This window comes from Myotis lucifugus, unplaced genomic scaffold (assembly GCF_000147115.1).
Source record: "Myotis lucifugus unplaced genomic scaffold, Myoluc2.0 scaffold_883, whole genome shotgun sequence".
In the NCBI taxonomy this organism is placed as follows: Eukaryota; Metazoa; Chordata; class Mammalia; order Chiroptera; family Vespertilionidae; genus Myotis; species Myotis lucifugus.
The window spans coordinates 22,415-45,160 of NW_005871931.1; the positions used below are offsets into that span (position 1 = coordinate 22,415).

The following is a 22,746-nucleotide window of genomic DNA, read 5'->3' on the forward strand; positions in this document are numbered from 1 at the left end:
AAAATACCCAGGAAAAAATTAACCAAGGAGATAAAAGACTTGGAAAATAAGACACTGAGAAACTGAAGCTACAAATAAACGGAAGCATATACCGTCCGTGCTCATGGACGGGAAGAATTAACCTCATTAAAATGTCCATCCGACCCAAAGCAATCTATAGAGTCAATGCACTTTCTATCAAAATAAAATGGCATTTTTCACAGAACTAGAATAAATAATCCAAAAATTTATATGGAACCACAAAAGACCCCAAATAGCCACAACAATCTCAAGAAAGAACAGAGGTGGTGGTATCATGCTACCTAGAATCAAACTATACTCTAAGGCTACAGTAATGAAAACAGCATGGTACTGGAATAAAAACGGACACATACATCCATGGAACAGAATACAGAGCCCAGAAATAAACCCACACCTATACGGTCAATTAATAAATGACAAAGGAGACAAGAACATACAATGGAGTAAAGACAGTCTCTTCAATAAATGCTGGGAAAATTGAACATATGTGCAAGAAAATGAAATTAGACCAACTTCTTACATCATACATAATGAACTCAAAATGCATTAGAGACCATGTGAGACTAGAAACCATAAAACTTTTGAAAAATACAGGCAGTAAAAAAGTGCTCATTACATTTGTTTGATAACCAACTTGTCACTCCCCCTTAACACCCTTCCTTGGCCCTTTCTTCCCCTTTTCCTCCCCGGCCCAGCTTGCTGCACCCTTGGAGGACGCGTTTCTGACCCTGCACGGTGCCCGCCCTCCCTGCCTTTGGGCCTTTGCACCTGCTAAGAGGGGTTTCTCTGCTTTCACTCTGCCCCACCCCAGACCCTGTCTGTTCTCCACACAAAAGCCACATTGATTCAGCACATAGAGCAGATCATCTTACTCGCTGCTTCAAAACCCAGTGGCTCCACTGCTACTTGAATGTCACACGAAGCCTGACCATGGCCCGGGGCACCGGGTTACCTCGCCCAGCCTTCCTTAGATCTCATCTGTGCTCCTCCCTGCTGTGCTCTGTCACCGGCAGTCTCTCCGCCCACTGAATGACCAGCCCACTTCCCCTCCAGCCCGGCTTGCTGTGCCCCGGCCTCAAACGCTCCCCCAGCGCTTTGCAGGGCTGGCTCCTTTTCATGCCACTGAATGTCACCGCATTGGACCAGCCTTCCCTAACCTCTTAGCTAAAGCAGCTCCCACCCCACCAGGTGCTGTTTTCTGGACAGCACTTACCAGCGCCTGGTGTCGCTCCTGTTTGTTGCGTCTCACCCTGCAGGTCTGAGCTGGGGGAGGGCAGGGACTGTGTGCGGATCTTGAGAGTGGCGAACTCCGGGTTCAGTAGATGCCTGTTGACTTGGTGAGTCAATGAATGCGCAGACCACGTGACAGACACACATTTACACAGGCTCACACTCACCTCTGCACCTTCAGTTACAGCTGCACAACGCTCCACTCTTATCAGCAAGGTAGCCACTGTACCTCTCTGTGCACTGACTCCCGCACTGAGAGGCCTAACAGTATAAACACTTTCACCCCCACAACACACATAAGTGCGTGTGCACATGCGCGCGGTTTTCTGCAACATCTTATTCCCACCAGCAATACAGACCCTGACTGCCTTTGCCAGGACAAGCCTCACTGCACCGTGATGCGTTCTTTTTCCTAGTCCGCTCCCAGCGCTCTGGATTGTGCCACTTCTGTAGCTTCTGCAAGAGTCCACCAATCCCAGGCCACGACTGCGCTTCTTCCGGGAGCACCTCCTAAGCTACAGAAATGTCTCACCATTCTACTGGACACCTGTAACTCACAGTTTTCAATGTCAAGTATAACTGAAATATACAAATTAATGATAAAAAACATCAAAACTAAACCTAAACTTTTAATTTGTTTTAAAATAAAAAAGCCACACAGCTTCACCCTATGAAACCTAGTCCCGTTTATGACAAATGCCAATGAAACTACAAGTTTCCTCACATTAACTCATCCCTTTATACATCAAGACTTAGGCTTTTTTCTCTCAAAATCCTTTTTTGATCAGCCCTGGCCGGGTAGCCCAGTTGGTTGCAGCAACATCGCAATACACCAACGTGGCTGGTTCAGTCCCCAGTCGGGCACATACAAGAATGCACAAATAGTGGGTCAACAAGTTGATGTTTCTCTCTCTCTCTCAATCCCTTCCCCTCTCTAAAATCAATACAGAAAACATTTTTTAAATCCTTTTTATCAAATTAAGAGATGTACTTCATTTACACATGCACAAAACAATATGTATTACAAAAAAAAAATTTCTAAGTAGAAGTAGAAACTTCTGCTTTCCACAGACCAAAGCAACTAAAACCTTATTTGGGAAATTTTGAAAACACAATCTATTGTTTTTGTAATCTAACAACACACATTTTTATTTATTGTTAACAATATCTATTTTACAACAGACAAGTATACACAGACTAAAACAGCAGGGCTCCCACGTGCAGCCCGAGCCACACTGGAAGCCTTAGAACCATTTAGTGCTCTGACAGCAGGACTGCGCGGGTGGAGCAGGAATAAATAATAGTGCTTTTGGGAGAATCGTAGTGACAGTAGAGTAGCTAAGGACGGGGCCCCACTGAGGACGGTGCAGTGGGAACTATGCCCCAGGACTGACATGTGCAAAGTTCTAGATCTCCCAACAAAGTGTCTAAGGACCACTAGGCCTGTGGTGGGCTTTCGTCTGCAGCCAGGCCGTGGTAATGAGCCTGCCCGGGGTTTCAAGCACACCTACACTGAGAGAAAGGAAAGCCACCCCGTGTAACTGGGTCCAGTCTAGGCCAGGAAGCCACAGCTAGCTGACTGATCAGGGCTTCTTAGGGATGGATGTTGGTTGAATTGAGGATTCGGGAAGTAGCATCAGAATTGGAGGCCTTTGAAAGTTCTCGCTGTGGAAAAATAAACACCGTCAGGGGCGATATTCCCTCTCATGCAAGCCCGCCCTCGTCAGCTTAGGTTAGGTGGCAGCGTAGGCCCCTGAGGGCCGCTTCTCTGACACAGGTGCATAGCACGGGCTGTGTTAGGAACGATGGGGAGGCACTCTGAGCACCATTCCATTAGTCACAGGTTAAGCACGTGACCCATCCCTCAGCCAGTCCATGTGTTAAAACCCCACAGAAGAGAGATCCCTTTTGTGTCAGAAAGTACTCTGAGTTGCCGAGCTGGGTTGGCAACAAGCTTTGGCGTCTGAGCCCTTTATAAAACAATGGGCCAGACCACATATCTACCAATCCCTGGGGCCGAGGGCCTTGTAACCTGCCGGTGATCTGATCTCATGCTGGAGCACATGGTACAGAAGGAGCAGAGAAAGCACAGAGGACCACGAGAAGGACAGGTGTTAGTGGAGGTTAGTCTACTGGCTGCATGCGGCCTGGCGGAGGCTGCCACCCACAGCAACCAAAACCACGTGCCCCTCCTTCGGCTTGACCACAGGTGAGCAGCTACAGGTGAGCTCCAAGTGGGCGAAATGGGGCTTGACTGAGCAAGCCAGAGAGACGCCCGGACCCGCAGTCCAGCATTCAGCCAGCCAGAGTGCACCCAGGTAGAACCACAGCAATCATGTAATTTAAAAAGGTGCCAGAATAGGAAGCTAACTTCAGGGCTCAAAGCGAGCTGTAGCCATGGGCAACTGGGCCATTCGCCATCTCCCAGCAGGAAGAGAGCTGGCACCCACGCCTGTAACTCGGCATCCCCAGGGTAAGGCAGCCTCGTCCTCTCAGCAGGAAGCTACTGAGAGAAGAGAGCACGCCCCTTAAGTAAAGGGCATTGCAGGGAAGTGTTGGTAAATATGGAGGAGGATACAGGAGCTGAAGAGCATTCTGGGAAAATGACTTTCTCCCACAGCCTCATATGCTTTAGCAGCTCAATGGGATAGAAACAGGCAAAGGCGAGGAAGTGAGCGTTGGCCAGCTCAGAGCGGACAGACAGGTGGCATTCAGCCCCGAGGGTTAGTAAGGCACATACTCCAGGGGAGAAACATCACGTAGGCCAAGAACCTCATTCTAAGCAGCACACAGCTGGGGCTCCCCTCCCAGGCCAGGGGGCCGCTATTCTTTCCAGCACATGGGAGGCCTCTGATGGCACCATCGAGATGCTGAAAGCTTTCTGTTGTGAATAACACGATACAAAAACTTTGCCTGACGGTAGGTGGGGCTGAGAATCCAATCCAAGTCTGCACAAGTTTTCTTGTGAATCGGCAGGTTAGGGTACAGGAACTGAAGCCGGTGACTGGTTATGCGTCTGCCTCGGGAACTCCTGCTTCCTTTGTAAAAAGGGCCTGTGGTCCCACAGCCGACGATTACTGGTTAGTGTAGCCCTGTGCCCAGATGGGAATGAAGCCAGCAGACGACAGACTGGTTTGAGAAAGGGACATGGGACATGCAGGGGTTGCCATACAGACCTGAAGCCCAACAGTGGAGCTGTCAGAGAGGGACGGATCCTTCTAAGAACAGAGAATTAAGACAATTACCAAGAACTCCACCAAGAGAGCACCATGGCAGTGCTGAGAAGGGTCGCCTCCTGCAGCCAGGGACTGGTATTTCTCAAGCAGAAGGATCCGGGTCACATGTCTACTTGCTGCTGTCAACTTCCTATACCTCCCGGAAACCCCCCCACCCCATGCACGGCCAAGGCAGGAAAGGGATTCTCAGCCCCCAAAACGCTGTCCTAGCTGAGCGCCTGGGGCCCCGCGGGAAGACACCCACGGCCCCAACTGTGTGCTCCCCAGAGACTGGCAGATACTAGAAAAGGTCAATTACCGCAAACTCAGAGTAGGTGCTGGCAACAGAGTTAATGCTGAAGTTGCGCTGGAGGGGGGCCGAGCCGGGGTACCCACCGCTCAGCAAGCTGCCATTGAGCTCCAGGTTCTCCTTGTCGGCTCCATGCCGACCAGCACGGGGGTTTTTCTTCCCTGAACAGGTGGAAGTGAAGATTGGCTGTGGGGAAAGGAGAGATCAGCATTTATCCTTATAATGGCCACACACGCGCGCGCACACACACACACACACACAGACTATACCATCTTAATATCACTCATTGTCGGTAACCCTATACAGTACTTGATGTAAAAAACAAATGAACAACCAAAAAACTCTTAATGATTTGCAGAACACCTATCTTGAGCATCATCTGTAAAACACATTACAGCACAGACTCCCCTCCTGTCGCTTCAGCGAGGGGACCCGATTGCCTAGTGACCCAGTGTCAGGGCTGGAACCCACGTGCAGGGCCCTTGCTCAGCAGCCCCTGAAGACCTGGCTTTGAACTGAGTCTGTGGAGCCCACCAGCTCCCTCCAGCTTCCCAGACCCCTCCCAGGGCTCCCCCACGATACCAGTGGGGCTCAGCATGGCCATGCTCTTCTTTCTCTCATTCGGTTTTAGCTTAACCAGCTTGCATCTGCCAACTCGCAGCATCTCAGTGATAACTGAATCCAGGGGTCTTAGAAACTGGAACCAGTAGGCGGGGCCCCTGGATAAACAGGCTGGGGTGGTGCTGGGGACGGGCTGGTACGCAGAGCTTACTAACCTTGCTGCCAGAAGGTGGAAGTCGAGACACGGGGGAGCGGTAGACTGTCCCCCCAAAGGCAGGCCGAATGCTACTGTTGGCCGTGGCATTGGACATGGTGGTAGTGTTCAGCTGAGAAAGAGAGAGAGATTACTCATTCAGGGAACATGATCAGCAATCCACCCCCAGACGACAGAGAAATGAGTCTGGGAAGCATCTAACAAAGATGCATTTCCATAAAGAGCTTTGAACAAACTTGTGAAAAGTGTTCAGAGCCTATTAATGTCTAGTACACGGAGCTATAAAACGGTATAACCGTCTGTTTCTAAAACTAGACAGACACCTATCATATGACCCAGCCCAGGAGAAATGAAAGCACAGCTCCATACAAAGACTCAGACAGAAATATTTATAGCAGCTTCATCTGCAATAGCAACAAACCAGAAACAAGCCAAGATATTCGTCAGGCGAGTGGATAAGCCAACCACATAGTCATACAGTGGATGCTGCTCAACCATAGAAAGCAGTGACCTACTGATGCGAGCACCACCATGATGCATCTCTCAAAATTATGCTAAATGGAAGAAATTATGCTAAGTGAAAAAAAGCCCTATATATGAGTCTCTATATATAAAATGTTAAAAAATGCAAATTACTCAGTAGTGACAGAGCAAATTGTGTTTGTCTGGAAATGGGGGGAAGAGGACTGGACAATGGGTACGTTCACGGTCTGGACTGTGGTGAGTTTCGAGGCGCATACATGTCAGCCTTTATTGAGCGTCCACTGTAGACACTGTGTGTCCATCTCACTCAGTAAAGCTGAGCATTTTTTACACGAAAAAGTCTAGGTGGGTTAAAAACCTCAAATGGGATAGCAAACCTGTTCAAACACAAGACACAGACTAGGACACACAACACAGGAAAAGGTATCTGTTCAAGTACAAGCCCTAAAGAAAACAGGCTGCTAACACGATTACTGTGTTAAAATTAAGAACTTCCTGTTCACCAAGGAAACACCATAAAGAAGAAAAAGACAAGCCGCACAAGAATCCTGGGAAAAGCTACTGTAACACAACTGACAGGAGCAGCATCCAAAACAAAGAATTCCTACAAGCCTTGTAAGAAAGAGACAAATGTTCACTTCATCAGTAAGCAGAGAAATGCAAACCAAAATCATAATCAGACATTACTTCAGACCCATCAGGTGAACAAGAGTCTAGAAGTCGGAAAGTCCCATGTGTCAGGCCTGCACCGGAAGCACAGACTGTGTGATTAGTGCAGCTGAAGCTTCAGAAATGAGTGTTGGGCTTCTGGTCAAGATGGCAGAGCAGACAAACGCTTGCCCCCTCCCAGGACCACAGCAAAAGGACATCTAGACAACAGAACCACCATCACTGAGGACGCCAGAGGCTACCTGACCTGCAGTCCTGTCGAGATTGGTGGGAGGGCAGAGAGGAGGAACGGCAGGTCCCACACCCACTGCGGGTGGGTGATTGGTAGGGACGTCAGCTCTGGAGGTTCCCCTCTGAGGAGCCAGGGGTCCCTGCCCCAAACGAGGCCCCCAAACCCAAGGCTCCAGGGCCAAGAAGAGAAGTCCCATAACTTCTGGCTGTGAAAACCAGGGAGGATGGTGGATGAGTGAGACCGAGGGCTGCCGGAGGCCCACGTGTTCCTCTTAAAGTGCCCACGGACGTTCTCACACTAACTCGCTCTAGGCTGGGGCAGCAGCTCGAAAACATCAGAAACATACGGGGAGGAACTGAACTGTCTGGCTTTGAGGCAAGAGCGGAAGAGGCAGCTTTCTCCCAGACAGCGTGCTGGCAGATGCCACTGTTTCTTTGCTGAGCCCACCTCACCCTGCAGGCACAGGTGGGCATCATATCCGAGCCTCCATTAATTTGACTAACACTTTCACCGCATGTCCATACAAATGGCCCATCTTGGCTCCTGATGTAGACTCTCCTAAAATCTCTTTAAAGTCCACAAACCCCAAACAAGAACCATCTGACTTCAGTGCGCCCCCAAACCTCTTGCCAAGCAGCCCAAGCCTGGCCCTGGGGGCAGCAAGCCTCAGTTCACAGATTGGCCCCTCCTGGGCACCTGCAAGCCCAGCAATCAGTACCAACCATCTGCAGATCGCGGTCTCTCATGCCAGGGCCCTGGGCAGGGCATAATCAGCAGCTGACCTTAGCCTGCACCTCCCAGGAGGCCCCACAGCCAGCACACCCAGTGGACAGTGTCAGACCAGACCACACCAGAGCCCAGCTGAAGTGAGTCCTCCTCTCCACGGGGGGGGGATGCTGAACAGCAGTTCCTCCCCTGTAGCTATAGCCAGTCCTCAAAGCCAATCAGTTTAGGGGTAAATCCCCGCCAATAGAGATCAAGGCTCCACTACAACTGGCCGGTGCACACAGACCACACAGGGCAGATGTACCTGGAGCGCCAGCCCAGGTGACTGGGATGTGCACCATGGGCCCTCCAGGACACCTACCACCTACATAAGGGCCCTCTACCAAGACGGGAAGATGCAAATAAATGGCAATAAATACCTATCACCAATTACTTTAAACGCAAATGGAGCAAATGCTCCAATCAAAAAGACATATGGTGGCTGAACGGATAATGAAACAGACCCTTCCACGTGCTGACTACAAGAGACTCCCTTCAGATCAAAAGACACACAAAGTCTGATAGTAAAGGGATGGAAAAAGCTATTTCATGAAAAAGTTGGTGTGGCAATACTTACAGCAGACAAAACAGACTTTAAAACAAAGGCTATAAGAGACAAAGAAGGACCCACCAATTCTACTTCTGGGTATGCATCTGAAGGAACCCAAACACTAATAAGACATATACATACCTATGTTCCTTACAGCATTATTTACAATAGCCAAGAGACAGAAGAAACCTAAGTGTACATCAATATATGAAAGGAAAATTAAGTGGTAGCCCTAGCCGGTTGCTCAGTGGTTAGAGCATAGCCCTGTGGACCCAAGGGTCCCAGGTTCAATTCCCGGTAAAGGGCATGTACCTCTGTTGCAGGTTCGATTCCTAGCTCTGGTTAGTGTGCGTATGGAAGGCAACTAATCAATATGTCTTTCACATCGATGTGTCTCTCTCCACCCTCATCTCCCTCCCCTTCTACTCTCTCTAGAAATCAATGGGAAAAAGATCTCTGGGAAAGGATTTAAAAAAAAAGAGTGGTATATACATATAATGCAATATGACTCAATCATAAAAAAATAATCTCTTGCCACCTGCAACAACATGGATGGACCTTGAGAGTATTATGCTCAGTACAATAAGTCAGAGAAAGACAAATACCATATTATTCACTTATATGAAAAATCTAAAGAACAAAATAAATAAACAAAACAGAAACAGACTTATAGATACAGAGGATATTTTGACGGTTGCCAGAGGGAGGAGGGTTGGAAGGCTGGGTGAAAGGGGAAGGGATTAAGAAGCACAGATTGGTGATTACAAAATAGTCCTGGGGAGGGAAAGCCCAGCACAGGGAATACAGTCAATAACATAGCTACGTAACAGCCATGTGTGGTGCCAGGTGGGCACTGGACTTATAGGGGTGATCACATTTTAAGTTATTTAAATGTTCAGTCACTGGGTGGTACAGCATTATATTAGTTTCAGGTATACACCAACTGTAATTACAAAATAAAAAATACTGTAACCCTGGCCGAGTAGTTCAGCTAATTAGAGTGTTGTCCCAACACACCAACACTGCAGTTTGGTCCCAGGTCAGGGCATATACAAGAATCAACCAATGAATGCCATCAGTAAGTGGAACACAAATCATTGTTCTTCTCTTTCTCCCCCTTCCTCTCTCTCTGAAGTCAATTAAAAAAAATAATCTATATTTAAAATTAAAATAATAAATTAAGAAACAAGAAACATATGAGGGCAGCACTTTGACAGCAAGGATAGCCCACCTGGTAATCTTAGCAGAGAGATTCTCAAACCTTTAATTAAAATAAGCCTTTCTAGAACAGAATATTAGTGTTTTTATGTATGTTTTTAAAAGCTCACCACATTATTTCCATAATAATATTGAACACCAGGGAGCTAGTTTCATAAAATGTTAAGAGGACAGAACAAGTAGCTAACAATGAACATGTACTTGAAGAAAGTTTGATGCTATGAAGAAAAACCCACAAACAATATAAAATAGGCAAAAAGGCAGAAATCAAAATTATATAATGTGAACTCTACTTTGTAAATACACATTATTATTAAAAGCTGTTTTAAGCCCAACCAAGGTGGCTCAGTGGATGAGCATCGACCTATGAGCCAGTAGGAAGCATGCTCGGGTTGTGGGACTGATCCCATGTGGGACATGCAGGAGGCAGCCGATCAGTGATTCTCTCTCATCATTGATGTTCCTATCTCTCTCTCCCTCTCCCTTCCTCTCTGAAATCAATAAAAAAATATTTTTTAAAAAGCAAGACAAATACCAAATAGTTTTAGTACTCTTCTTGGAATTATGGTACAGGTGCTTTTAAAATGGTTTTTATATATTATAAAGTACCAGAGGCCCAGCGTGCGAAATCATGCGAGACCCAGAAACCCTCCGCGCCACTAGATCCATCAATGCACCTCCTGGTGACTGGTCGTTTGGTCGTTATGGTGTTACAGTCACTGGCTTTTTATAATGTAGATGAGTAGAAGGAGAAGAGAAATAATGCTCCAATCTCAAATGGACTCAACTGAAGTCTCCACAAACCCTTCCCCTTCCCTGCAGGACAATCTCTGCAGGACAGATGGCGAGAGCCGGCGTGGCCCGCCCTCCACACGCCCTGTCACTAGTGGGCCACGGCGCCTCCTTACCTTGCGCACTTTGCCCGGGGTGGTGGGAGTCATTCCCCGCCGCTTGTTGGGTGTCCTGGGAGTACTGCCGTACAGCATCTCTGTCTCTGTCTGCTTCTTGTTCTTCAGTTGCTGTGTGACAGAGGCAACAGTGACACATCCCAGGGACAGAGCAGGTCTGGCTGCTCACATGACCACCCTCCCCTCTTCCCAAACTGGGTTCACGTACCCTTTCCTGCTTGGCTCGCTCCTTCTCTAACCGATGCGTCTCCCACTGCTCAGTCACGTACTCCATAAACTTCTGCCCATTGACCACGAACGCTGCTGAGTGCTTCTGTTCCCACATCTCGATCTGGGCCTTCAATTCCTCTTCCAGCTGAGACCAGACACAAGCACGTGTTATTTACTTCAAACCTTTGGTGTGAAGCCTGAAGGAAATGACTCCTCCTTCCCGAGCTTCACCAGGCTGACTCCGGGCCGGACCCACTTGGGGAAATGTCAGAGTAGCTGACATCAAAGGCCAGGGATGGTGTGTTCACAATACACAGCCCAGCGTCGCCACTGGTTTTGGAGCTGAAAGTGAGAGCATGGCGTGCAGTGAGGGCAGCACCATCTGGGTCAGGCCTGGGCCCTGCCTCCTGCGAGCCGGGAAAAGTGGGCAAGTTACCTAAGTTCTCAGTGCCCCGTTTCCTCATCGTAAAAATGGAAAGCACTTTGAAATAATACCTGGCTCTTCATTCAGTGAATACTATTATCATTATTAAAACAGAGAAGATACTTAAGCCCTTGCTAAAGATAAAGCGCTTGCTCTGTGTTATCGGCTGAACTGTGCCCCCTCTCCACCCCGTTCATATGTTGAAGTCTAACCTCCAGTATCGAGGAATGTGGTTTCATTTGACGTGTGAAGACAGGGAGAGACAACCGCCTACAAGTTTTGGAAGAAACCAGCCTGCCTAGGCCTTGATCTGACTTCCAGCCCCAGACGTGTGAGAAAATACATGTCTTTGTTCAGGCCGCCCAGTCGGTGGTATTTTTATGGCTGTGCTAGAAAAGTAATACACCTTGACATACAGCTGCTTATGCCAGTAAGTCCCCGTGTTTCTTATCCTTGCCTAACCCTTGAAAGAGAAGACAGTTTGGGGCAAATGATTCAAAGCAAAGAATCCACAAAAAGTGAGGTATTTTGTAGTCAAGCACCAAAACTATTAACACTATTACCTTAGGGAGCGTTTTCTGGAGCCTGGCTCGTTGCTTTTCCTCCTTCAGAAGATTTCCTCCTCGATTTGTAAATCGACTTGGATCTGATGCTTTTCTCTGAAAATACATTTTAATTAGAGTAAACCCTGGAACAAGCAATCAGACCAATCCCTTCTGCTAGGACTCGGATGTACATTACTAACCCACTGTAAGCTATAAGCGTCTATAGACGCAAGCAGTGGACCTTCCCTACATGCCACGCGCATCTATAAAAAAAAAATTTTCCCTAGGCGGCAGCCCTGACCAACTTTAAAATCGTTTTTCGTGAAAATTTTCAGCTGAAAATATTCAAGAACACCCGAATTGGGAGTAATATATTTATTTTTATAATATTCATTGCAAATTGACTTTTTAAATTAAATTCAAAATATCATGGCGTGTGGAGATGGTTTCCATTTTGGACGCGTGGCAGTTAACTGGTTAAGGAGACTGAGGTTTGCATCCCCACTCCCTCTGAGCAGTGAGGAACAGAGGGGGCCTAAGGCAGGGGAGCTGGGTGTGAGCACATCCACTTGGTGCAGGAAAACCAGTGCTTCCTTTGTCATCTAAAAAGGAAGACAGGCTTCAATATTAGCGCACCACGTCACTGGCTCCATTCCTTGGTTCAGATGTCAAAAGATTACATCACCTACAGGAAATGAGCTGTGTGGAGGGACAAGGGAAAGGTCTACACTCAGAGCTTGGTGGGCACCCTACCTGTCCACTCTCTTTCGGCCTATTGAGACAATGCAGCTTAAATATGCAAGGTTAAGGGCTATAGACAATCTGGTTTTCACTGAATTGACCCTCACAAAATGGACAAAAAAATATAGTATGTTAGGCTTATTTTTTGGTTTTTTTTTTTTTTAATTCTATCATGTATACCAGTTCAGTATACCAGAACAGTAATAAAAGCATATAATTTAGAAATATAAATTAGATGTGTACACTCAAAATTAGGGCAGGTCATCAGAAAAGCAGAACCAATCCTGACCATTTGCTAAGCTTGTGAAGAAATTCCATTCCCCTCCCAGCCTGCTGGGTCGGTGATGGCCTAGAAACAGTACCTACAAGGGACGGGAGTTAGTCTCTCACTTTTTCTTAAACACTTGCATGTCAACAAGGGCTACGTATTTGGCTCTTTACTGACAGTTATTCCTCCTCCTTCTTGCTTTCAAGCAGAAGTCAGGGGTCACTGAGGACGGGGAAACCTGTCCTGAAACAGCTGTAAGGTCTCACACAGTTCTCCCACTTCTGAGTCCTGGTCTCCCGCCTGTAAATGTGAAGTTGAACGCAGGACTCCCTGAAGGACCCATTGGGCTCTAACAGGGCCAGCGTGAACCTGAGAGCAAGGCTGCTTGAATTTTGTGTCCGCTACGCCGCCTCCTAGTCCCAGCCCCGAGCTCTAAAATGCTCTGAGGGAACCTGCCTGTGCTATATCGATCAGAAGAAACGGAATTCAGTATACAAATGTGCACTAAACCCAGGCAATTTTCTAAGAAAACAGCAAGTGTTGGAAGAGAAAATACTACTTGCCTGGCCCAATATCTATCCTTCACTCCCTCCTCAGTAACAGAACCCGAACTCCTCTGTGGCAGCAAGACCGCCATGCTCACAGGTGTGGCGTATGAGCAGAGATGCTGGGACCAGAGCCTGGAGAGCCCTTCGAGGGGCTGTCAGGACAGTGCTTCTGTGTCCCTTTCTCCACATGGCGCCCGAGGGCTGTGGTGGGAGCTCGAGGGCCAACCAGAACCTGAGGATAAGGGCCATGAGCCGGAGAAGCCTGGGACCCACTGACTGTGGAACTGCCACACCTGCCCAGCAGCCCCCTCTGGACTTCCTTTATGCCAGAAACTTCTACCTTAATGAAGCCATTTGTTCGGGGTTTTTCTCCTATATGTTCCTGTACATAAGCCTCACAAATACAGATGGGTCAGTCAGTAGTAAGCTAGAGACGTAGTGATGAAGATACTGGTATTAGAAACTCAGTAAAGAGAAAAGGAGACTGACTCTATAAAGGACATGCTTTCTTTCCTTTTTTTTTTTTATCCTCACCCAAGGATATTGTTCCATTTTTAGAGAGAGGGGAAGGGAGGGGGAGAGGCAGAGAGAAACCATCCACAGATGTCTCTCTCACATCAACTGGTTGCCTTCCCGACGCTCCCCAACCAGGACCAGGGATTGAGCCTGCAACAGATTGAGAGGTAAGTGCCCTTGACCAGAACTGAACCCAGGACCCTCCAGTCCGCAGGCCGACACTCTATCCACTTAAGCCAAACCAACCAGGGCAAAGACATGCTTTCTTCATACTTCATTGTCCTCTAAGGAAAACAGAGGAAAGTGAGGGCAGTACCTCAAACTCTAAGAAAAGCCGCCAGCTTTCTTCCCACTTCTGCACGCCTTCAAAGAGTTCTTTGTGAACCTCGTAGTAGTTTCTTAACCGCACAACCTCAGCGTCATGGACCTGGAGCAGACTTTCTGTGTAGTCCTCTGCAAGATAGAAGCCCAGGAGTTTTAAAAATCCCTCTAGTGTTTAGCATCTTACTTTCTAACCCCTCATTCCCTAAACTGGAAATAGATTATCCTTCACTATAGTAAAAACGTTACATGAATAAGTATACACTGTGGATAATAAAAATCTGGTTTTTCACCATCAGCCTGGAGGGACTAGGGAGTAAGGACCTAAAGTGTGGACTAAAATGACTAAGACTCGCAACGCTCTGTGTCATCTCTCACCTTCTCTTAGCTTTCTTTCATATCCTTTGTTTCCACCCTGCTCAGTAGTGGGCTGGGTCACAGAAAATGTCCCCAATGTGGAATTTATTAGATAGCCTCATCTTTTTTTTTTTTTAAATATATTTTATTGATTTTTTACAGAGAGGAAGGAAGAGGGATAGTTAGAAACATTGATGAGAGAGAAACATCAATCAGCTGCCTCCTGCACACCCCCACTGGGGATGTGCCCGCAACCAAGGTACATGCCCTTGACCGGAATCGAACCTGGGACCCTTCAGTCCGCAGGTTGACGCTCCATCCACTGAGCCAAACCGGTTAGGGCGATAGCCTCATCTTTATACTCAGTTCAGGTCAGACTAGAATTCTGCTGGGCTCTGGGGTCAGACTCTGTGGCCTTAACTGTGAGCTCTGCCCTCTACCCACTCTGCCTCGGGTTCAAGTTGCTCAACATTTAGGCACCTGTGTCCTCATCTCTTGACATGAGATTGAGATCTTATTGTTAAGAGTTTGACATTGCACCTGGCATAGAGTAAGCAGGCGCTGATAAACTTGAGCTTCACAACTACAGGCTACAGTGATAAGCTGCTTCAGAAATCAAGACATCCCTTATTTCCCAGGAGCATCTGCAAATGCTCACTGATACAGGAATGACAACTTATGGTGAAAGACTTGAAAAGGTAGTTCTATCTGTCCAGCAGAGGAAACACTTTCTGGTGAACATGTGCACTTCTTTACAAGTGCAGGCCACATCAAGGCCACCGCTCCTGCACTGACCATCATAATAAGCAGCAAAAGCTTGTCTCTGCTCCTGGCTGTAGAAACACTGGTCCCAGTACTTAGCCAGCTCCACTCGTATCGCCTCAATCACTTTCTTCATGTTTTGCATTTTCAGTTCCTCCAAGCGATCCACTTCTAATTGCAGCTGAAACACAGATATCGGGTAAAGGGGCTTGTTATACGTTTACACTCACAGCGCTTTGCAAAATTTTTCCATTTTTATTTATTTATTTTTGTTAATCCTCACCCAAGGACATATATATTTTTAATATATTTTTATTGATTTCAGAGAGAGAGGGAAAGAGAGACAGAAACATCAATGATGAGAATCATTGACTGGCTGCCTCCTGCACGCCCCCTACTGGGGATCGAGCCTGCAACTTTGGCATGTGCCCTTGACTGGAATCGAACCTGGGGACCCTTCAGTCGCAGGCTGACCCTCTGTCCACCAAGCCAAACCGGCGAGGGCCAAGGATATTTTTCCATTCATTTTTTTCTTTTTTAGGGAGAGTGAAAGGGAGAAGGAAAGACAAGAGAAAAACATCAATGTAAGAGAAACACATCAATTGGTTGCCTCCTGCACGAGCCCCGATGAGGGCCCGGGCAGGTGAGGAGCCTGCAACCAAGGTACGTGCCCTTGACCAGAATCGAACCGGGACCCTTTGATCCACAGGCCAACACTCTATCTACTGAGCCAAACCAGCTAGGGCAAAAATTTTCCCTTTTTAAATAAAATTACAGCACAAAATCACAGAGGTAGGCTGACACTCTAACAATGCTATCAAAGGAGCCAGAAACCTAAGAAAGGTACAGGAAAGATAAAAGATGAACAGGTTACTGCCACGTTTTTCTGATGCTTGCTTTAAAATAGACTTGCTTGCCCTGGCCGGTGTGTTTAGTGGTTAGAGCGTTGGCCTGTGCACTGAAGGGTCTCAGGTTTGATTCCAGGTCAAGGGCAGGTACCTGGGTTGCTGGTTTGATCCCCAGTCTGTCAGGGCGCATGTGGAAGGCAGCTAATTCATGTGTCTCTCTCACATCATTGTTTCTCTTCCTCCCTTCTACTCTCTCTAAAAATCAATGGAGAAAATATCCTGGGGTGAGAATTAAGAACAACAAAAAAAAGACTTGTTCAAGGCAGAAGTTGGTAAAGACATGGGATCAGACATAAAAATGCCTGTAGAGACTACCGACCCAGCACCCTATGGGTTTCCTACCGCTTTCTTAACTTTGGCCTTCGACCCAGTCATAATCATGGCCACAGCTTCTCGCTCTTCTTCTGGTATTTGCAGCCTGTCCCAGAGCTCCCGGATCTGAGCACGCAGCCCCTCGCACACTGCTTCGTTTTGTGATTTCCGCATTTCCAGCTGTGGCAAGGAAAGACAGTGGTCACGGCAAAGGCAGCAGCTGAGGCTAGCCCTCTGGCTTCCCACAGTATCTGGACCCGATACAGAATAAGCACTATTACAAGATTGTGAAGAGGTGTGTTTTCATGACTTCTGAACACAAACTATAAGTCTGTCATTTACAGCAGGATCTCAGACCCCAAGAATTAGAATTCAAATTTTGAAATAAAAAAAATTATTTTTCAGGTGGAGGAGGGCAATGGGGGGAAAAAAGAGGAATATCTATAATAATCTCAATAATAAAGGTTTAAAAATTTTTTTCAATTAAGCACTAATTCAATGACTATTATTTCATCCATAAATTCATATTCTTACAGCTACATATAAATTAAGTTTTTTGTTTAAAAAAAAATCAAGGTTGTATAGCATATACTATCTTTATCCTCCCTCCCTCATTCTCTTAACCTACATTGGGTCCTTATATAACACTGAGCGGGAAAACTGTCACTTTTTTCAAATTGCTGGTTACTATGGAGATGAGATCCCAGGCCATATTCCGAATAGACATTACCTGCTGTAGCAACTTCTGTAGTGCTGCAATATTTTCCAAAGATAAACAAAAGGCCTCTTCATCTTCACACACCACATCTCGTTCGAAGCTTGTGTCTGGGGTGTGATCTAATTCTTCCATGCACAGTATGATCTGTCTCTTTATGTTGACAAACTCCTCACGCCGAGATGCCTGTAAAAGCAAATGATCAGAAGATACCCACAGGAAAGTCAAGCTGACCTTTAGGAAGCATGGTGCAAGGTGTATACCTTTGTTTCCCGCAAAGTTGCCAAATGTTTTCTGAACTGGTTCAGCTCTTCCAGGCTGGGAACGGAATCGCTGTCAATTTCATAGTGTGGCATGCAAAGAACTTCACACAGTTCTTGATCCTGTTCTGTAAGTAGTTTCAGTTCACGTTTCCTCTCCTTTTTCTGTTTGCGCATCAGCTCCACCTGAGTGCGCAAGTCTTTTTCCAGCTGCAAGATGGTCGGCTCTCCTTCCTCCTGTAGAAGAGGATATACCGTTGTTACAGGGTTCCAAGTGGATTTCCTCAAAGGAAGAGCAGGACAACAAAAGAGGGCTAAATGACAGACTTCTGGTTAAACTTACAAATACATCAATTCATGGCACAGTATCATCTATGCCTAACTTTTCCTCAGAATTAAAAACAAAAAAGTTGTATATGCCTCACAGACTGATAGCAAGAGGAAGTGTTTTAGACTAAAGCAGGCAACACTCATCAGCTGATTCACCTCTGGCAAGCTGTCCCTCCTGGGAGCACACCCACGCCTTTCTCCCCTCCCCCGTGCATCTCGGAAACTCTAAGAGTCCCCAGGAGACTTACAATCAGGGGAGCAATGGGCAGCGTCTTGTCCCGGGCCAACCCCTTGAGCCTGTCTCCAAGGCCCCTTCTCTCTGACTTCCCGGAACAGCTCCCACAAGACTCTCTCTATTTCTTCTACCCTAAGCCCTTCCTTGTTTCGCTGTCCCCAGCTTTAATAAACAAACTCTCAAAAAAATAAATTAGCTGCTTCACCTCTCAACAGGGCAACTCTTTACGCCAGTAAAATGACTGCTGGAACTGGCTGGCCAGGCAGCACATTTCCCCCACTTCTCGTGTCCTGGACCACCCTGACACAGACACCCTCCACTCAGCCCCCAGGCAAAGCTCCTGCCTCAATCTCAGACCCAAACAGGAGCCCGGACCGTGTACCTGAAATGGCTCAACACGCAACTCGCTGCACAAGACAGCCAACTCTTTTTGACAGTTGCCTATGCTTTTAATGAGCCTTTCCTTCAAACTTTCCTCTTCAGCAATCATCATATCCAGGAGGTCCTACCGGAGAGAAAAAAGCCCCATAAAAGTTTGGAACTAAGGGGGGAAAAATCCCAAATAACAAATAACACCAATAATTTCAAAATTTTAATACCCATATCCTCCTGCAAAGACACCAGCACTAAACTCACCTTGATATGCTTATGCACAACCTGAGTCCTTTGTAACCGCTGGTCCTCAGGAATCCCAATCAATTCCCATATTTCCCGAAGGTGAGTCAGGGCTTTCTGGAGACATAATATGGACTCCTCCGCAATCACCTCACTGGAAAGCAAAAGAGAAATCAGCTGCATGAGCCACTGCCTCTGACACACTAAGAGAAGTATTTACAGCCCTGGCTGGTGCTCAGTGGTTAGAGCATTGCACCGCAGACCAAAGAGCCTCGGGTTCGATTCCCTATCAAGGTATATACTTCGGTTGAAGGCTCGATCCCTGGCCCTGGTCAGGGTGTGAAAGGGAGGCAACCAATCAATGTTTCTCTTTCACATCAATGTCTCTCTCTCTCTCTCTCTCTCTCTGAAAAAAAAAAAAAAAAAGACTGTCCTGCACTAGAGATTGAGGTGTAGAGTAAGCATGTCAAACTTGCGGCCCACATGCCTCACTTATTTGGCCCATGTTAGCCTTTGAGTTTGACATGCTTAGTGTAGAGGACCTACCTAATACACAGTCACAAACCCAACAGAAAGCCAAAATGAGACAAAGAAACAACCCCCAAATGAAAGAACTAGAGAAGTCTCCAGAAAAAGAGATAAATGAAGCAGAGATAAGAAATTTATCTGAATCAGAGTTCAGAATAATGATGGTAAAAATGCTCAACAGCATGAAAAAAGATATAGTAACTATGAAAAAAGAACATTCTGAGATAAAGAATGACGTAACACAAATAAAGAACACATTGGAAGGAATATACAGCAGATTAGGGGAAGCTGAGGATCGAATTAGTGAATTAGAAGACAGAGTTGAAATATCACTCAGAGAGCCAAAAAGAAAAAAAAAAACAATTAAAAAACAGGACAGCTTAAGGGAGCTGTGGGACAATGTGAAACGTAACAATATTAGAATAGCAGGTGTGCCAGAAGAGGCAGAAAGGGAGAAAGGCATAGAGAAGGTGTTTGAAGAAATAAAGGCAGAAAACGTCCCTAAAGGAAAAAGTCACGTAAGGTAGGAGAACCCCAAACAAGAAGAATTCAAACAGGCCCATGCCCAGGCACATCATAATTAAAATGCCAAAAATTAAAGACAAAGAGAGAATCTTAAAGGCAGCAAGAGAAAAGAAAACTGTTAACTACAAAGGACTTCCCATAAGGCTGACACTTGATTTCTCATCAGAAACTCTACAGGCCAGAAGTGAATGGCATGAAGTACTCAATGTAATGGAAAGCAAGGATCTGAGACCAAGATTACTATATCCCGCAAGGCTATCATTCAAAATAGACGGTCAAATAAAGAGCTTCCCAGACGAAAAAAAGGCTAAAGGAGTACATCACCACCAAACCAGCATTACAAGAAATGCTAAAGGGATTGCTGTAATGAGAAGAAGAAACAGAGAGAGAAACCTGGCCATACAGAATTAAAATGGCAATAAATAAGTACCTATCAATAATAACCCTAAATGCTCCAATCAAAAGGCATAGGGTAGCTGACTGGATACAAAAACATGACACAACTATGTGCTGTCTACAGAGACCCACTTCAAAACAAAAGACACATAGGATGAGAGTGAAGGGATGGGAAAACTTTTTCCATGCAAATGGAAAAGAAAAAAAAGCTGGCGTGGCAATACTCATATCTGACAAAATAGACTTTAAAATGAAGGCCATCACAAGAGACAACAAAGGTCACTACAGAATACTAAAGGGATCGATCTAACAAGAGGATATAACCCTGGTAAACATATATGCACCCAATATAGGAGCACCTAAATATAAAAAAAAACTTCTAGAGGACTTTAACGGAGAGATCGACAACAATGCAGTCATAAGGGACTTTAACACCCCTCTGACTTCACTGGATAGATCTTCCAAACAAAAACTTAACAAGGAAACAGACTCTAAAGGACACACTGATCAGATGGGCTTAATTGACATTTATAGAACATTTCACCCCAACGCAGAATATACATTCTTCCTAAGTGCACATGGATCATTCACAAAGATAGACTACATGTTAAGACACAAAACAAGTCTCTACAAGTTCAAGAAGATTGAAATCATATCAAGCATCTTTTCAGATCACAGTGGAATGAAATCAACTATAGTAAAAACGCCCAAAACATTCAAAACATGGAGACTAAATAGCATGTTATTAAACAATGAATGGTTACCAACGAGATCAAGAAGAAATCAAAAACTTCCTGGAAACAAATGAAAATGAACACACAACCACCCCAAATCTCTGGGACATAGCAAAAGCAGTCCTCAGAAGGAAGTTCATAGCACTACAGGCATACCTCAAAAAACAAGAAAAATCAGCAATAAACTATTTAACCCTACAACTTAAAGAACTAGAAAGAGAACAAGAAAAGCCCAGAGCAAATAGAAGGAAGGAAATAATAAAGATTAGAGCAGAAATAAATACCATACAGACTAAAAAAAAAAAAAAAAATCAATAAAACCAAGGGCTGGTTCTTTGAAAGGATAAACAAAATTGATAAACCATTAGCCAGACTCATCAAGAAACAAAGAGAGAGGACCCAAATAAATAAAATCAGAAACAAAAGTAGAGAAGTAACCACTGACACCACAGAAATACAAAGGATTGTAATAAAATACTATGAACAACTATATGCCAACAACCTGGACAATGTGGATGAAACAGACAAATTCCTAGAAAAATACAATCTCTCAAAACTAAATCAGGAAGAATAAAAAAACCTGAATAGGCTAATAACAACTGATGGAATAGAAGCAGAAATCAAAAAACTCCACCAAACAAAAGCCCAGGTCTAGACCACTTCATGGAAGACTTTTACCAAACATTCAAAGAAGAACTAACACCGATACTCCTCAAACTATTTCAGAAAATCCAAGAGGAAGGAACACTTCCAAATTCTTTTTATGAGGCCAGCATTATCCTAATTCCAAAACCAGATAAAGACACTACAAAGAAAGTTATAGGCCAATATCCCTGATTAACATAGATGTTAAAATGCTCAACAAAATATTAGCAAATTGCATCTAGCAATATATATTAAAAGCAGTGGTTCTCAACCTTCTGGCCCTTTAAATACAGTTCCTCGCCAAAACCGGTTTGGCTCAGTGGATAGAGCGTCGGCCTGCGGACTGAAAGGTCCCGGGTTCGATTCCGGTCAAGGGCATGTACGTTGGTTGCGAGCACACAGCTACTCGACGCGACGCTACTTTGCGGCGGAAACGTGCATTTACAGACCCTCGTATTATTTAGCATAATTTTGGAACCAAGTAACGTATTATAATGATATTGGACTTATATGAATTGGGTGACATCGAGGAATGTATATTTGCAAAAAAAACAATATTTTATTGTTTATAATTTTGTACAGTATGATAAGTTTTGTAACACTCCCCAATATGCATTGCAGGCTGATTAGTGCATGTTTGACAGTAATAAGTGGTTTGACGCCTGCCACCAGGTGTTTTCCTGTTAGAACACACAATGCAGTCCCGTTTTCTTTGTCCCACATCAGGAATATGTAGTTTATTGTTTAATCCGACACAAAACCCGCTGACATTTCTTGTATATATCTTAGTAATTTTACGATATTTTGATTTAATTTCTTGTGCCATTTCAAGATAAAACTTCAGGGAAACATGCATGTCTCAAAAATAAACTCAAATAGATAAAGGATTTAAACGTAAGACAGGAAACCATAAAAATCTTAGAGGAATCCATAGGCATTCAGACATATGTCATAGCAATATCTTTACGGATACAGCTCCTAAGGCACAGGAAACTAAGGAGAAAATAAACAAATGGGACTACATCAAAATAAAAAGCTTCTGCACAGCAAAAGAAACCATCAACAAAACAACAAGAAAGCCTACCGCATGGGAGAACACATTTGCCAATGTTATCTCCAGTAAGGGTTTAATCTCCAACATTTACAGGGAACTTAACAAAAGGAAGATAAACAATCCAATAAAAAAAAATGGGCAAAGGACCTAAATAGACACTTTGCGAAAGAGGACATTCAGAAAGCCAAGAGACATACGAAAACATGCTCCAAGTCACTAATCATCCGAGAGATGCAAATCAAAAGAACAATGAGGTACCATCTCACACCAGTCAGACTGGCTATCATCAACAAATCAACAAGCGCCAAGTGCTGGAGAGGATGCGGAGAAAAAGGAACCCTCTTGCACTGCTGGTGGGAATGCAGACTGGTGCAGCCACTATGGAAGACAGTATGGAGTTTCTTCAAAAAATTAAAAATGG

The 22,746-nt window shown here is 45.4% G+C and overlaps 1 protein-coding gene across 5 annotated transcripts in view; it reads right to left on the bottom strand.

Moving 5' to 3' along the window:
* Positions 1-2,370: 2,370 nt before the first annotated feature.
* PRC1 (protein regulator of cytokinesis 1) overlaps positions 2,371-22,746 on the bottom strand; it is a 24,464-nt gene continuing 4,088 nt past the window's right edge. Inside the window, exons 2-15 of one of the 5 annotated variants that reach the window (XM_014448632.2) lie at positions 18,465-18,597; positions 18,211-18,333; positions 17,267-17,500; positions 17,019-17,189; positions 16,319-16,468; positions 15,102-15,249; positions 13,945-14,081; positions 11,574-11,669; positions 10,585-10,731; positions 10,377-10,487; positions 5,553-5,663; positions 4,863-4,962; positions 4,428-4,469; positions 2,371-2,916 (exon numbers count right to left, since the gene is read on the bottom strand). In XM_014448632.2, the coding sequence (XP_014304118.1) occupies positions 4,450-4,469; positions 4,863-4,962; positions 5,553-5,663; positions 10,377-10,487; positions 10,585-10,731; positions 11,574-11,669; positions 13,945-14,081; positions 15,102-15,249; positions 16,319-16,468; positions 17,019-17,189; positions 17,267-17,500; positions 18,211-18,333; positions 18,465-18,597 (1,681 nt within the window). In that variant the 3' untranslated portion in view covers positions 2,371-2,916; positions 4,428-4,449. Of the gene's footprint in view, positions 2,917-4,427; positions 4,470-4,785; positions 4,963-5,552; positions 5,664-10,376; positions 10,488-10,584; positions 10,732-11,573; positions 11,670-13,944; positions 14,082-15,101; positions 15,250-16,318; positions 16,469-17,018; positions 17,190-17,266; positions 17,501-18,210; positions 18,334-18,464; positions 18,598-22,746 lie in introns of all 5 variants that reach the window. The other 4 variants (XM_023747457.1, XM_006106681.3, XM_014448631.2 and 1 more) reach the window with 4 other exon arrangements.